Consider the following 16,085-nt stretch of genomic DNA (forward strand, 5'->3'; position numbering starts at 1 on the left):
GTGCTGAGGAGTCGTTCCACCAAGTTTCGGTTAGAAACCGGGGAGGTGGAGTCGAGCAGGTCCCAGACTTCGATGGCGTGCTTACGTGCTGAGCGGGTGTTGAGGAGTATGCAACGGAGGTGGTTGGTCTTGATCCTGGGAGGTTTGTGGGCTCTGTAGCAGTTGTGGCAGGAGAAGGGTCCGTGCGTGCTCTTTGGAGAGGCTTGGAAGGAGGTGGTGTCTCGGATGGTGTCGAGTACGCGGAGGGTGTCGGCGTTATAGCAAATGCTGACGGGGTTGCTGTTGCCGGGGCCAGGGGTTCTGGCGCTGGGTGTGGTCCAGGCGCCCTTGGCGCACCAGCACCGCGCCCGCTGCGCAGTGGCTGCCATAAGAGGAGGGGAGGGTGGGAGTGGCAGCTGGGAGGGCTAGTCGAATGGGAAGGCGGGGGGCGCAGGGGATGCAGCAGCGGGAAACGAGGCAAGGAAAAAGGCAATCTGAAACTGGGGGAGGCGGGAGGGGCCGCAGGGGATGCAGTGGCGGGAAACGAGGCAAGGAAAAAGGCAACCTGAAACGGAGGGAGGCAAGGAAAAAGGCAATCTGAAACGGGGGAGGGGCCGCAGCAGCGGGAAATGAGGCAAGGAAAAAGGCAATCTGAAACGGGGGAGGCGGGAGGGGCCGCAGGGGGTGCAGCGGCGGGAAACGAGGCAAGGAAAAGAAAATAGTGCACACACTATTTCTCAGCCATTTTCACTGCACTTAAGTAACTTATAAGTTACCTATATGTCTTACCTTCACTTGCTGAAGGTTAGGTGCAAGGTTACTAAGTGTGAGGGCACCCTTGCATTAGCAAAGGTGCCCCCACTTAGTTCAGGGCCATTTCCTGGGACTTTGTGAGTGCGGGGGCACCATTACATGAATATGGCCATGGCCATGTAACATGTCTAAAATCATTGGAATTGTCCCCAATTCCAAATCTGGTATCGGGGAGCCAATTCCATGCATCCTGGGGGCTCCACTATGGACTCCAAGTACTGCCAAATCAGCTCTAAGGCTTGCACTGCAGCTGCTGCCACCTCACAGACAGGGTTCTTGCCCTCCTGGGATCTGGGCAGCTCAGTCCCAGGAAGGCAGAACAAAGCATTTCCTCTGAAAGCAGGCTGTTACACCCTCTCCCTTTGGAAATAGGTGTTAACAGGCTGGGGAGGGGTAACCTCCCCCAGCCTCTGGAAATGCTTTGAAGGGCACAGATGGTGCCCTCCATGCATATGCCAGTCTACATCGGATCAGGGACCCCTTGTCCCATGCTCTGGCGCAAAACTGGACAAAGGAAAGGGGAGTGACCACTAGCCCCGTCCATCCCCCACCCTAGGGGTGGTGCCCAGAGCTCCTCCAGTGTGTCCCAGACTTCATCCATCTTGCTTTGCAAGGTGTGGGGGCACTCTGGAGGGCCCAGAGTGTCCAGTGCCAGCAGGTGACGTCAGAATCCCCTCCTGCTAGGTCCATACATCATAAGGTAGCCAATCCCCTTCTAAGGGCTATTTAGGATCTCTCCTGTGGGTTCTCTTCAGATTTTACTTGCAGGTTTCTGACCGCGGATCAACCGCACCCTGCTCCAGGAACCGCTACAACAGCTGCAACAAAGTATCCACAAGGGATACTTTTCTTCTGCACCTTCAGCTCCAGCCAGCAACCGCAACTGTTTCCACAGTGTGCACGCTCTGGGGACTTCCTCTCTTCACCCTGCAACAGAAGGACCAAAGAAATGTTCTGTGAGGTGACGGAGTCACTCCCCTCCTCACGAAGGCACCTTCCAAGTAGACAACCGGTACTCCTGGACTCCTCTCACAGCGACGAACGTGCTCCTAGAAACAGAGAGGGTGGACCCCATCGACCAACTGTCCTGAGGTCCTGCTGATGTAATTTGGAGGAGGTAAGACCTTGCTTTCCCTGAGAGCCACAGTACCCCTGTGCACCGCATCGTCTTCACCTCCTGAGGCCTCTGTGCACTATTTGCAAAATTCCTTCGTGCACAGCCTGGCACAGGTCCCCAGCACTCTATCCTACAACACTCAACTCGCTGAGTTGAACTCCGGCAGTGTGGGACCCTTCTTTGTAGTGCTGCACCAACCACATTTTGCACTTCCTTTGTCTCAGTGTCCTGGGACTCCTGGGGGTGCTGTCTGGCATCCTGATGGCGCTCTAAAGTGCTGAGTTCCCCCGCTTCCTCCTCACACAGAGCTGAGGCCCCAAGGTCCCTCCTGGGTCCAGCCAGCACCATTTGGATGCAAAACGCACATTTGTCGCAACCGAGGCTTGTTGGGGACTTCCAACACGAAAACACATCTGCATCCGTCTTCACGTCATGGGACATCTTTTGCATCATACAGGAACCCGCTGGCATCTTACTAGGGTGCATTTCTGCAGTCTTCAACTAACCAGGGAATGTTCTTTTGCACCCTCTTCTGGGTTGGTAGGGGCTCCTGTCATTCCAGTAACTTCTTTCGACTTCTGGACTTGGCCCCCTTCATTTGCAGGTCTTCAAGTCCAGGAATCCAGCTGTTGTTGTTTGCAGACTTGGTTGGTTACTGAAATAATCCATATCACGAGGTGTAGTGTGTCCTAAGGAAACTTGCACTACTTTAATCCTGCTTTTCTGGGCTCTGGGGTGGGGTAATTTAATTAAATTTACTGTATTCTTTCTCTCCCAGCGATTCTGCACACACTACACCTATCTAGGGGGGAATTTGTGATTCACATTCCACTGTCTAAGTATATTGTTTGTGTTGCCCCTAGACCTGTTTTCTCCCATTGCATTCTATAGCATTTTCTATTGTTTGAACTATCCAATGACTATTTACTTGTCTAATATTGGTGTCTAGTGTATATATTGTGTATAATACTTACCTCCAGATGGAGTATTGTCTCCAAGATATTTTTTGGTACTGTGTCACCCAAATAAATACCTTTATTTTTGGTAACACTGAGTATTGTCTTTACTTGTGTATAAGTACTGTGTAACTATAAGTGGTTTTGCAGGAGCTTTGCATGTCTCCTAGTTCAGCCTAAGCTGCTCTGCTATAGCTACCTCTATCAGCCTAAACTACTAGAACACTACTACTACATTAATAAAGGATAACTGGACCTGGTGTAATGTGTAAGTACCCAAGGTACCCACTACAAACAAGGCCAGCCTCCTACATTGGTGGTGCAGCGGTGGGAAAAGTACTTGCAATTGCTTTACCTCTTTTTTGTTACTGGTGCTTTTCACAAGAAAAGCTTGCTCCAATACTTAAAGCGTACATAGTATATACCTAGAAGTAATTTTCTAACTTTCTAAAAAGTTCTTTAAACTTTGCTAAAGTTTTTACAAAGTCTTGAAAAGCTTTCTTCTTTTCTCTAAAAAGTTAGCTCTGTTATTCTACTAACTTTTTATTCACTTTCCCAAACGTTTTTCTTTCAATATGTCTTCTGTAGGTGTTACCCCTAAAGTTGTGAAAGTCTTAACTTTAAAAGTTTGAGGGGACTCTGTATTGAAAGAAGTTTGGGGATTGGGAGGAACCCCAATAAGGAGTTCCTCTTAAATCGTCTCCTCCGAGATGACCGGAACTCTGTACTGGTACTGATCAGACAGGGGAAGAGGTAGAGGATGATTCCAACCAGGAAGGCTCAGAGGAGCAAACTGACAATCCTGGGGAAGGTACTTCCACAGATCTATCTGTCAATAAGCCACTTAGTGCAACTGGTAGTGGGAAGGGTTCACACACAAGTAGGGCTCCCTCCACCCCTAAAGGCCAGGTCACTAGAGTGGCCCCTGTTAGAGATAGGTCTGCCTCTGCCGACTCTCATGTTACCTCGGTTTCAGAGGCTTCACATTATTCTAACCCTGAGGAAGTCCCTACATAGGGAACTGAGAAAGCTGAGATTAGAGGAGGCCAGACTGAGGCTAATGCAGCAACAGTTGGCCTTAGACAGGGAATCCCTAATGTGGAGTAAGAGAGGCAGGGTTTGGGGTTAGTTCCCCATGGTGGCAGCAACAGTTTTAGAAATTCAAATGTTAGGGAACCTTCATTTCACTCTAGAAATCTGCACAAAGTTGTCCCTCCTTACAAGGATGGTGATAACATCTACAAGTCGTTTGCTGCACTTGAGAGGGCATGTAAAGTTCAGAGGGTCCCTCATGTACAATGGGCTGCTATCCTTTGGTAATCCTTCTTTGGAAAAGGGAGATACAGACTTCTTGTCAGAGGATGATGCAGATAACTATCAAATTCTTAAAACTGCACTCTTAGATGGTCTGGGCTTAACCACTGAACAGTATAGACTTAAGTTTAGAGAGACCAGAAAGGAGTCATCACAGGACTGGACAGACTTTGTAGACCATTCTGTGAAGGCCCTAGAAGGTTGGTTAAATGGTAGTACGGTGACGGACTATAAAAGCTTATATAACTTGATTCTGAGAGAGCATATTCTGAATAATTGTGTCTGACTTGTTGCATCAGTATCTGGTGGACTCAGATCTGACCTCTTCCCAAGAATTGGGAAAGAAGGCAGACAAATGGGTCAGAACAAGGGTGAACAGAAAAGCTCATACGGGGCTGACAAAGACATCAAAAAGAAAGATGGTGAAAAATCTCAGGACAAACATGGAGATCAAATTAACAACAAAGATCCTTCTTCATGTCCAAAACACTCCTCTGGGTGTGGGGATAAAACGTCTTCATCTTCTTCTCACTCTTAACACAATCAGAAAAAGACTTGGTGCTGTGTGTAGAAATAACGGCCATTGGCCAGGGAATAGGTCCTGCACAGGTAAAGCCCCTGAGCCTACCACCACTAAGACATCAGATGCTAGTGCCCCTAGCAGTAGTGGTAATACTGGTGGGACTACTGGCAATAGTCAAACTAAAGGTGTAGTTGGGTTCACTTTTGGGACCATAATAGAAACTGGGGTAGACAGTCTCAAGACAGTTTCTGTCACACCTGGTGGCATTGGCCTTGCCACATTGGCTGCTTGTCTCCTTAACATGGATAAGTACAGGCAGTCAATCTTAATAAATGATGTTGAGGCCCAGGCCTACAGGGACACAGGAGCCAGTATCTCTTTGGTGACTGAAAACCTAGGGTCACCTGCACGAAACCTCCTTGGACTGAAGTACCATGTTCCTGATGTCAATAACTCCACTCAGACTCTCCCCTTAGCTGTAGTTCAACTTAGTTGGGGTGGAGTTACTGGCCCTAAGCAGGTGGTGATATCAACCTAGCTTACCTGTAGATTGTCTCTTAGGGAATGACCTAGAGGCCTTAGGTTGGGCTGAGGTAGGGTTTAGTACCCATGCATCCATGCTGGGTATCCCTGAGGAATTGCTTCTTCTCATTTCTGGTGAAATAAAAAAGCAAAGGAGAGAAAAAGGCCTGAAATCTCAGGCCCCCTCTCCACCAACAGGTAAGAAGGGTATCAAAGTATCTCTTCCCCACCCTGCCACGAAGGATACCATTCCTGTGGTGGGCGAAACCTCTCCTGAGGTGGAACCTGTACCAAAGGAGCCCTCAGCTACCACAGCTGGACTCCCAGAGGTAAAAGTACTTTTCTGTGGAACTTCTAATCCAGATGTGCAAAACTACACCATTTTAGTAAATATGGAGCATACCTCCAGCCTTCCCAGAGAAACTTTAGTGCAGCACTGCCACGAAACACTTAGGACAGCAGCCATGCCCTGCTCCAACTCAAAAGAAACCCTATTCTCTCTTACAGCCATACGGACGGGGTTTTTGCCCAGCTATGGCTTTATTGAGACGGCATCCCTGTCTAGCATTTCCTGCATTTGACATAGGCCCAGTGGACCAATCCCACTGCCCAACTTTAAAATATACTAATATGAACTCTGAGAATTTACACTCACAGTGTTGATTAGGTAAAAATCTCCAAACAGGGTGGTTTAGTAATCATATAGCGGATGATAAAGGGAGTAACCACTCTATTGCAGATCTACTCTCCACTTATCACCCCTTAGACAATACATTCTCAAATGGCCATACTTAGTCTTATTGTCCTTCATTTTTTTTTGGGGGGGGGGGGGGTGTGGAGAAAGTAGCCTCTTTCTAGCATGGTTACCCCCACTTCTGGCCTGTTTGTGAGTGTGTGTGTCAGTATGTTTTTACTGTGTCACTGGGATCCTGCTAGCCAGGACCCCAGTGCTCATAGATAAAAACCTAGTGTGTTTTGCCTGTCTCACTGGGATCCCCACCTCATTTATTAGTCAGCCAAACATCTGTACGAACGCACACCCCCACTAATGATAACCTCCAACTTCTATTAATTGAAACTACAAAAACAACAAAATTGAGTCAATGCATGAAATGATTTCCTTGAAAGCACAAGACAGATCCCAATTTCCAATAATAATAATCATTAATATTGGAAACTGGAGCAGCAGGATCAAGACCTTATCAAGGGTAGTAAAGGGTACATAAATGCAATCAAAATACAATGGGGGACTAAGGTTGTCCTACCGCTGCCTACTCAACATGGTTCATATTACTCTATTTAAACTACTCCTGTTTAACCCAAAAGTTTGACAGTTTTCCACTATAGGGACTTAATGCATTCCAATAAAACAACTAAGATAGCAATGCAAGTATATGAGAAAGCAGTAACAATACTATCCATACTTAGAATAGAGGTGGCAAAGTAACTGAAGGCTCAAGCCTAGTGCCTCGCTCTGCTCAGCTCGAGGTCCTCCAAGACCCTCAAGCTCAAATCGGAGCCAAGCCTCCATCAGGTTTCTCTTCTGCTTTCCTTCTCTTATCTTATGACCGAGCTTACAAAACCTCTCTGGAATGCACTTCTGAGTTTAAAGAAGACATTTATTGTTATTATTACTTCACCACGAGGTTCCTGAGAGACAAAATTAGTAGGTTGGAAGCACACGTTCAAAAGTAGTTGCAGCAATGAAAGCAAAATATATCTAAGTACTTCTCAGTTGCAATGTACACAGCAAATACATGTGATTATGTTATAGCATAACTTCAAAGAAAAGCATAAAAGTCAAAATTGCATCACTGTAGGGCCTATCCCTCTGCTTCATCTTTCTGGGGCTTCAAGTCCATGACTCTGGTTCAACTGCGAGAGAGATTTTCTACCCAAACGGGTACAGGCAACTGACGTCCGTTACTGTCTGAAGTCAAGATATTTCTCCCCCGCCGTCGCCCAGAGCCATCGTTAAAAGCAAACTCAGTGTGAGAACCGAATAAACTTGGAGAGTGGCCAATTTTCCAAACTTCACTCGTTCTCAGACTGGTTTGAGAGGTAAACACAAAATCTATGCACTCTTATCAGCTAGGGTTTGGTGTGAAAAAACACAGCTTGGTCTATCATGTGGAAAAACACAGCTCATCTGCAATGCCTCAACTGCAATGTCTAACTCCACGTTAAAGCCAATAGGCAGCTAACCTAAATACAAAATGTAATGTCTAATGCCACGTTAAAGCCAATAGGCAGCTAAACTGAATAATGTGCTACTGGTGAACATTGAGCAACTAATATGCGCAGTGGTGAAACACAAAGCTATTGGTCAAACACAATTAATAGCATCACAGTTTCTGCATACTTCCCCATGCTCTTACCAAATTATTCAAGTTCCTACTCTCCTCCCCTTCCCTCTTGCTGCATGGGTGCTGCCTAGAGCTGGACAATGGATGGGGGTGGACAATGGAGTTCTGTGAAACAGTTCTGAGAGGGACGTTATGATAATGATTTTACAAATGGTTCCTGTGTAAACACTTTCACAGGACTCTACAAAATCCAGAGCGTGTGTGAGCTCCAAGCCTAATGCCTACATTCCAATTGTGTTGATATGTGAAGAAATGCAACCCCGTTGGATCTCCCAGACACTTTGTTTTACTAATACAAGTAATTGCTCTTACTGAGCCGTGAGCCGCTTCTAAGACCAATGTTTGTTAAGTCGAGAAGAAGGTGATATCAACATTAAAACAGAGTATCTACCTTTCCCTTGTGTTAAATGTGTGACATTCTACAGAAAGGCTTAGTGTGTTAACTTTAGCAAATAATAATGTATAATTTTTTAACACAGTATATTGATTTGCTCCCGAAAGAACTACACATGAAATAATAACATATGATGTGAAATGAGATACTCATCCACTAGCTGAATTGCAAACTCAAAATAGGAAACCTGGGCTCAATCCCACTTGTCCAAATTGTCTAACACTAGATTATTTCCTCATTACACTGTCAAATACATCAGTTCAACAGGTATGTTGTAGTGAAACCGCTCACATGCTTGGTTTTCCACTTGCCTCTTGGTTCACTAATCTCATCACCATCATGACGTTTACAGGGCATGAATGTTTTAAGTTTAGAAATAATTGCTTCTAATAAATATCACTGAATGGAGTGATATAATTTAACATACTATAATTTGAAGTCTGAAGAGTATCATTTTTTTGCAACACATAACAAATGACATGCCAAATATTGTGATGGCTTGACTAGTGTTCTGGCTTTTACAGACAAGACACCCCTTTTTCACAGCTATTTCTCGGCTAACCCTGTTAATTTGCTGGCTTGCCCAACTCTACTTGAGAATTTTCCTGCCTAGTATTTTCACTTATTGTCAAAGAATTTTTATGTCTCAGAGGAGTTTGATGCCTAATGTAGCTCTGCTCCAACTGTTTAATACTCTGAAAGAGCAATGGTGGCCAAGGGTCCCACATTTTGCGTGTTTGTCCTATGATCATAGCACTGGTGCCCGTACAGAGGCACTTCTGGATGCCCATTGTTGTACATTTTTGTTTCCAGACACACATAACCCTCTCCCAGGGCAAGAAACTCACACTCATCTTTAACAAGCCATAAGAGAGACATTTATGGATGTCTAGAAGAGAAAAGATGCAGCACAAGAGATCCTGCACAATGCAGCCTCAGGAGCATGTTAGGCTATTGAGATGCCAACCCAGTCATCAGCCCATAAACTGCCCCAAATAAGTGAATGGGAAAAAAAATATATATATATAATTATTATTATCATAATCATCACACTGGAGGACCTGTCTAGGGGATATGCACTTGGAGTTTAATTTTTTCATGAAGCTCGTAGCAAAGTGCTGACAATACTGTCAGAGCAGTGCAGAGAGGAACATGGAAATTATGATTTGCCCAGGAACAAACATTTTGCTGAAGCAGAAGCTTGCATGGCAACAATGTTAAACGTAATAGGGGAATTGTGAAACAAAATAAAATAAATAAAATCACAGGGTTTCATTTTACCCATTGAGGTACATTAAAAACAAACATTTGCAATGCAATAGGTCTCGCAGTTGCTTGAGTTGGAGCTTTTGACCTTGTAACTTCATAACTGGACTTTTCTTTCCACATAAATTGGTCAAACAACTCCTAATTTGGTCTTTTCTTGACACATAATTACAGTTGCCCTGCACATAACTAAAGCATTTCCATTTACCTTCTTCCTCCATCTGCAGCCAAAAATGAAAATGCTGCCATTTAGCATCCCGATTTAAATCTGCCATGCTCATTCCAATAGAATACCACTTTCACCAACCCACCATGATAGCTGCTGGCTGGCTAACACAATCCGCTAAACAAAAAAAACAACAAAAAAAAAAGACAAGACAGCCACAGAGGATTAACAAGAGAAAGAAACTAGACTGGTATCCCAAACATATCAAGAGTGCTCAAACAGTCATAGTGTAATAAGGATGTTAAGTCGTCCTGAATCATGGTCCTAACTGCAATAAGGAGAGATTAATAAAACATATACAATTATCATGTAAACCCAATAAAAACCTTTTATCAGAAATACACTTCTGGCATTACACTCTAATCAGGGATGTGGAATTCCTATCGCCCGGGACATCTTGTTTGGGGTCAAGGGCAACAAGTTTTTATGTTTACTTTGTCCTTGGGACAAGTAGGCCCAACCCTCTGCAGCACAAACCCTTTGGCTGCCTGTTTACAGAGAGTGTAACTCTCTGCAGTTGAGGTAATGTGTTTCCAAAAGATAATGCTGTTCGAACTTTTATTTATGGTTCATTATTTGAAAGCCTTCATTATTAGGGTGAGTGCTGTAAATAAATGTTTTAAGGTCACACTTCACTACTGACGTTGGTACCAGTACAAAAAAAAAAAAAAAAAAAAAGTGTATACACATGTTTGAAAAGTTTAGGTTATGAGGCTAAGTATAATGCTCCCAGAATGCTCTCTGATTAGATGCAAATGAAGTGTCATTTAGTAAAATGTGTTGATGCATGCTAGTATTTCCCAAAAATATTTCTAATGGAAAATCAGTGTAACCATTTTCAACACGAATATGGGAAGCATAAAAATAAACAAACACTGAAAGCCAACTGATCTGACATATTTTTATAAGTCTTTTAGTTTCATCAATGCGTGTCTTGTTTTGACATGGCTTTTGTAACACTTTATTGTTGTGGGAGCTACCAGGCCCTCAACATTGTAACAAACACTGGCAAAAAAAAAAAAATGTTTTTGAACTCTAAAAGCACACGTTGCCACCAGTGGCATAACAAAGGCCCCGCAGCCGCCCTCCAGGGGGCCCCTTCAGCACAGCACCTGCCCCGAGTGAGTCTAGAGAGGGGGCTCCTCCATGTTCTTTGCAAAGGGGCACCCTCCAGTTTCGTTACGTCACTGATTGCCACTGTAGTTCCTGACACTGAACAAAACTACTTTGTGTGCCATTATGCTCCTTGTGGAAGAGCAGAATGCGACCACTCACAGTAAAGCCAGCCGAAAGAGAGAGAAATAGAAGTTTAATAAAAACAAAATGTCTTTGTTAACACCAGACCTAATTAGGGACCAAGACCCGCATGTAGGTAGCTTTTTCGCTGTTTGCGACGTGCAAAAAGCACATTGCGATGCACAAACCCAGTTTTGCGATTCGGTAACCTGGTTACCGAATCGCAAAACGGGTTTGCGACTCGCAATTAGGAAGGGGTGTTCCCTTCCTAATTGCGACTCGCAGTGCAATGTAGGATTGTTTTGTGACCGCGAACGCGGGCGCAAACCAATTGCAGTTTGCACCCATTTCAAATGGGTGCTAACACTTTCGCAAAAGGGAAGGGGTCCCAATGTAAACATTTTTTCATTTTCGTAATGCATCTCGTTTTCCTTTAAGGAAAACAGGCTGCATTACAAAAAAAAAAAAAAAAACTGCTTTATTGAAAAGCAGTCACAGACATGGTGGTCTGCTGTCTCCAGCAGGCCACCATCCCTGTGAGGGCCGCTATTCGCAAGGGGGTCGCAAATTGTGACCCACCTCATGATTATTGCGGGTCACAAATCTGAACCTACCTACATGTGGCCCAAAATTCTTAAAGAAAGTCACAAAAGTGCACCCATGGTATATGTCGTACCCCTATAAAATATTTGTGAACTGTATTTTAGCATGAGTAAATACACATGTGTAGATTTGCTCATGTGAAAATCTATTGAGCATTTGCAAGTTCATTTTCTCTCCGGCCACTTTCTTCCCAACCCTGGAAGAAGTTCTAATTCTGCCATTGTCAGGAGTAAATGTCCAACCTTCCTTATTATGGGAAAATATTAGAGAGAAGCTGGTGAAAATCTTTAAAACATGCAGGTTAGTAGGTTTGCAGACTCAAAGGCATTCCAGCCCTGGAACTATTGCTTACTGCTTCCTCCAGCCCCAGTATGCAGATCTGCAGAAAGGTGGCAAAATAAGGAAATTGCTACAGTAGGGATTGAAACTGCCAGTATTCAAGCCCTACTATGGTAGTAGCCCTGGCATAATCAGAGAGGCTATTATCAGAGCTCTTACATAATGAGATTGCTGCCATAATTCGTCGCCACACTACATGGCACCAAAGGGACAAGTAGATTTGAGAAGCAACCTGTCCCCTGGACAAGTAGATATTTTAATAAATTCCACACCCCTGTCTAATGCTCAGAACATCCCCTAGAGGACACCACAATACAAATAGCTCTGTAAGAAACATGGTCATGTAACCATATAGATAGCCCCTAGAAGGCATAACCACATGAAAAGAAAATGGCAGTAAGTAATTAAATGTAAACATATATTTAGCCCCTAGAGGGCATAGTGCCTTACACATTTTCTGAAGTACCAGGCCTACTGCAATGCTATTACAAACAAGGCCCTTATAACACAAACAACTCCCAGCAGTAGAACAACGTTTTAGCCATTAGAGAGCTCACAAATACACAATGGTAGGAGGAGTTATTATTTTGGGGTCCCTACTAACCTAGTATGGGGACCCAGAGCGGTGTAGACAGAAAGAGCATATTGTCATGAAAATGTTGGTCCCACTGTCCTAGGACCACCGCAGGCTAAGTTATGAGAAAAAATGTTTTCTAAAGGTAATGGCATGCAAAGCATTATGGGTCGAGTTTCCAGAATGCAGTGAATATTGTAGTATCAGCTCTCCTGCTCTGTCAGGCAGCCGCTTTGAGGATTTCTGTGTTTTTTACGTAAAGCATTTATCAATTACAAGTGTTTTTTTGTGAAAGCCAGAGAGCGTGGAAAAGTGAGCCAAAAGCAATTACTCTGATTAGGTAAGAGTGTGAACAATGTGACCAGTGCTTCAATACCGCCAATGGAGTTCATACTGTTCCGTGCACTGAGCGTCATGGCGCACAAATGGGAGAGACAAATAGTTCACCCACGCTTTAGTATATCAGTAATCGTGCAATAATCCATGTAACAGGGTCAGTCTGCAATGCGATAAGAAAAACACCCCAAAGCGGGACAAACGTAATGCATTTATCAATATCAAAGGATTTCTGAAACCCGTGAACGAGTGAAAGTGATGGACGTGGTTAAAAGCCCACAGAATACTTACAACGGTCAAAAAGCACTTGCGCGCTCAACCTAAAAAGGTGGTCAGGTGGAAGACAGCCAAAATTAAGCTTTTTTTTTTTTTAGCTAGAAGGGGGGGGGGGGGGGGGGGCGGTAGTCTCTTGCCTGAATCGGCTATGTTGTCATGTGTGCAGCAGACCCAAGACTGCAGTACACTTCTACATTTATAACCATATTGCATTTTGGTGACCATACCAGGACACTTTTCAACCGTCCCCGTGATAGCCAGACCATTTTTCACCACAAGCTTACTATCACATTTTACATTCATTCTAAAACCCCCTTATCTTCAAACAAAAGAAGCACGTGCACATGAGTAACTTGAGGCAGTAAAGGGTTACTGTCCAGAGTTCGTGGTACATAGTGATGTTTACCCCTGTTTTTTCTAAGCGATAGACTATTTCGTTTCATTTGGATACCAGAGGTCTTAAATTTCATACATGCAAACAGACCCAATTTAGGAGAGAGACTCACGACAACAAAATGGCTGTATTTGAACTGTCTCTCGTCTGGAATTTACTCTGCTTTAGTATAAATTAAAAGGGGAAAATGTTATCCCTTGGTTTATTTTAAAAAATCCCCCACTTTCCTTTTCTAAAATGTTGGCTTATATGTAATTTCCAAACTTCTTTCCCGAAAATTGACACACCGATAAGTCAAACCTTACTTTTGAAGAAAGTACGGTATTAGAACTCACGTACAGTATTAAACGTATTTGAGCTTGATAATGTAATCTCTAGAAGAGTCACCATAACCTTTAAGACGGCCCTGCAGAAAACTTAAAACGAAACCACCAAAATGTGCTACATACTCAGGGTTCACAACAAACAATTCCTGATGTCTCTGGGCCCACAATGTGTCTTACCACTCCGCTGTGTGAAAATGGCAAACCTATCTCAGAAAGGCGGATGATTCTCTGACCTTTTGGGAAGAGGAGTTGGGACGCGTCCTCTTCTATATCTCCACTTTCACCACTATTCCCGGTAGCCATTTATCGACTCTCTTGCTTACACTCCACACGAATTAACTGATTACGGTAACGCCATGCCAGAAAGTATAGAAGGAGCGCTGTGCGTCATCAGAGAGCGCCGTTGCACAGGGAAGGGGCGGGAAGAATAAGAAAAGAAGGCGGAGGGAGTACGGGGGACAATAATGTAAGGAAAGGAAAGAACGGTATTGTTCTGTAGAAACAATGACTTCTAAATTGTTAAGGCACCAACTAAATTAGCATGCTAACCGAGTTAAATTCTGTTGGTCAAAACAGCTTTACAGTCCTTCACTTTCCGAGTCGTAAGATGTATTCTTCTCTGTGCTCCCACCCCTTTTAGAGTATAGAAGAACCTAATGGGTTTATTTGCCATTATACGCGTTAATCGTATTTTTTAATTTGAGCACGATTTAAATATAATTTAAAACTGTGGAATCCATTAGCGTTTTCTTTTGGGATAAAGTAACTGCTACAGTACGCGTCCGTTTAAAAAGCCAAGAACTGTTGTTCTAAAACACTGTTGAGGGTGACCATATTTTCAAAAACAACAAAAAAGTGTCAGTCCACAACCATAGAAGTAAGACTGTTAACTATAGGCACTGGACAACAATGAATTGAAGTGAGACCCCTTTCAGACCTACGCTGTTAAAAACAAGCATTGGTAAATGAAATAGGATTCGACTATATCATCATAAACAATAAGCTGTTGTATGCAGATAAGCACAGGAGAGGCGAAAATACAGACATGTACAAGAAATGTGCGTATGCATGCCAGTGCAAGAGATGTCCTGATGCCTGACAGTTCAGGAGATGTCAATATGCATCCAGGTGCAGCAGCTATGCAAAGCCCCAGTACACACTGGAGCATGTTTTTGGATTATTAAAGCGTATATACTGTAGATGTCCACCATAAAAGGTACACAGATTTACTCTTACCATGGACATGATTGAGTAGGTGGGATTAAAGAGGAAACACCCCAAAATTTATGTGGCTTTTGAAAAAGAAGTTTGTCAACGAGAAAATATATATTCTCTTCCCTGAACAAACAAAAAAATGCTGTATTACCATTATATTTCCATATGTGTAAATGCTTACACATTGCAGTCTTGGGAATCTGTGACAGATGAAGAATCCGTGGAGTGATCCTACAATTCGCTAGGAATTCCTACAAAGTCAGAAATGTACTTCAAACAAAACTCATAGTGTAAACTTTCATTTTTGTTTTATTCAACTTTTCCAAATCTGGCACAGAGGTATTAAATACGGTATTGCATAAAAGAGAAATGAGCGAAAGAAAGAGGAATTCTGCAATGCTGTCAATTGAGGCGTACAACGTGTAGGAGGCTGGCCTGGCTTGTAGTGGGTACCAGAGATACTTACACCTGGTGGCAGGTCCAGTTATCTCTTATTAGTGTAGAAGAGGTGTTTCTAGCAGCTAAGGCTGATAGAAGGTTGCTATGGCAAAGCAGCTTAGGCTGAACTAGGAGACATGTAAAGCTCCTACTATACCACTGGTGTCATATGCACAATATCATAAGAAAACACAATACACAGAAGTACTAAAAATAAAGGTACTTTATTTTTATGACAATATGCCAAAAGTATCTCAGTGAGTACCCTCAGTATGAGGATAAGTTATATACACAAGATATATGTACACAATACCAAAAATATTCAGTAATAGCAAAAGGAAGTAATGCAAGCAGTTTAAAGTTACAATAGATTGCAATAGGAGCATATAGGTATAGGGGCAACAGAAACCATGTACTCCAAAAGTGGAATACGAACCACAAATGGACCCCAAACCTATGTGAGCTTGTAGAGGGTCGCTGGGACTGTAAGAAAACAGTGAGGGTTAGAAAAAGAGCCCACCCCAAGACCCTGTAAGGTAGGTGTAAAGTGCACCTACAACCCCCAGAGAGCACAGAAGTCGTGATAGGGGGATTCTGCAAGGAAAACCAACACCAGCAATGCAACAACAGTGGATTTCCGGACCTGAGTACCTGTAAGACAAGGGGACCAAGTCCAAGAGTCGCGACAGTGTCGAGAGTGGGCAGGAGCCCAGGAAATGCCAGCTGAGGGTGCAAGGAAGCTGCCACCGGATGGAAGAAGCTTGGTGTTTTGCAAGAACGAAGAGGACTAAGAACTTCCCCTTTGGAGGATGGATGTCCCACGTCGTGAAGAAGCTTGCAGAGTTGTTCCCACGCAGAAAGGCCGCAAACAA

General features: G+C 43.7%; 1 protein-coding gene across 1 annotated transcript in view; it reads right to left on the minus strand.

Annotated features, from left to right (window-relative positions):
• POLR2D (RNA polymerase II subunit D) overlaps window positions 1-13,961 on the minus strand; it is a 132,194-nt gene extending 118,233 nt beyond the window's left edge. The window contains exon 1 of the mRNA XM_069213681.1: window positions 13,794-13,961. Coding sequence (XP_069069782.1) covers window positions 13,794-13,863 — 70 coding nt within the window. The 5' untranslated portion in view covers window positions 13,864-13,961. The remainder of the gene's footprint in view (window positions 1-13,793) is intronic.
• Between the last annotated feature and the right edge of the window lie 2,124 nt (window positions 13,962-16,085).

This window comes from Pleurodeles waltl, chromosome 11 (genome assembly GCF_031143425.1).
Source record: "Pleurodeles waltl isolate 20211129_DDA chromosome 11, aPleWal1.hap1.20221129, whole genome shotgun sequence".
In the NCBI taxonomy this organism is placed as follows: Eukaryota; Metazoa; Chordata; class Amphibia; order Caudata; family Salamandridae; genus Pleurodeles; species Pleurodeles waltl.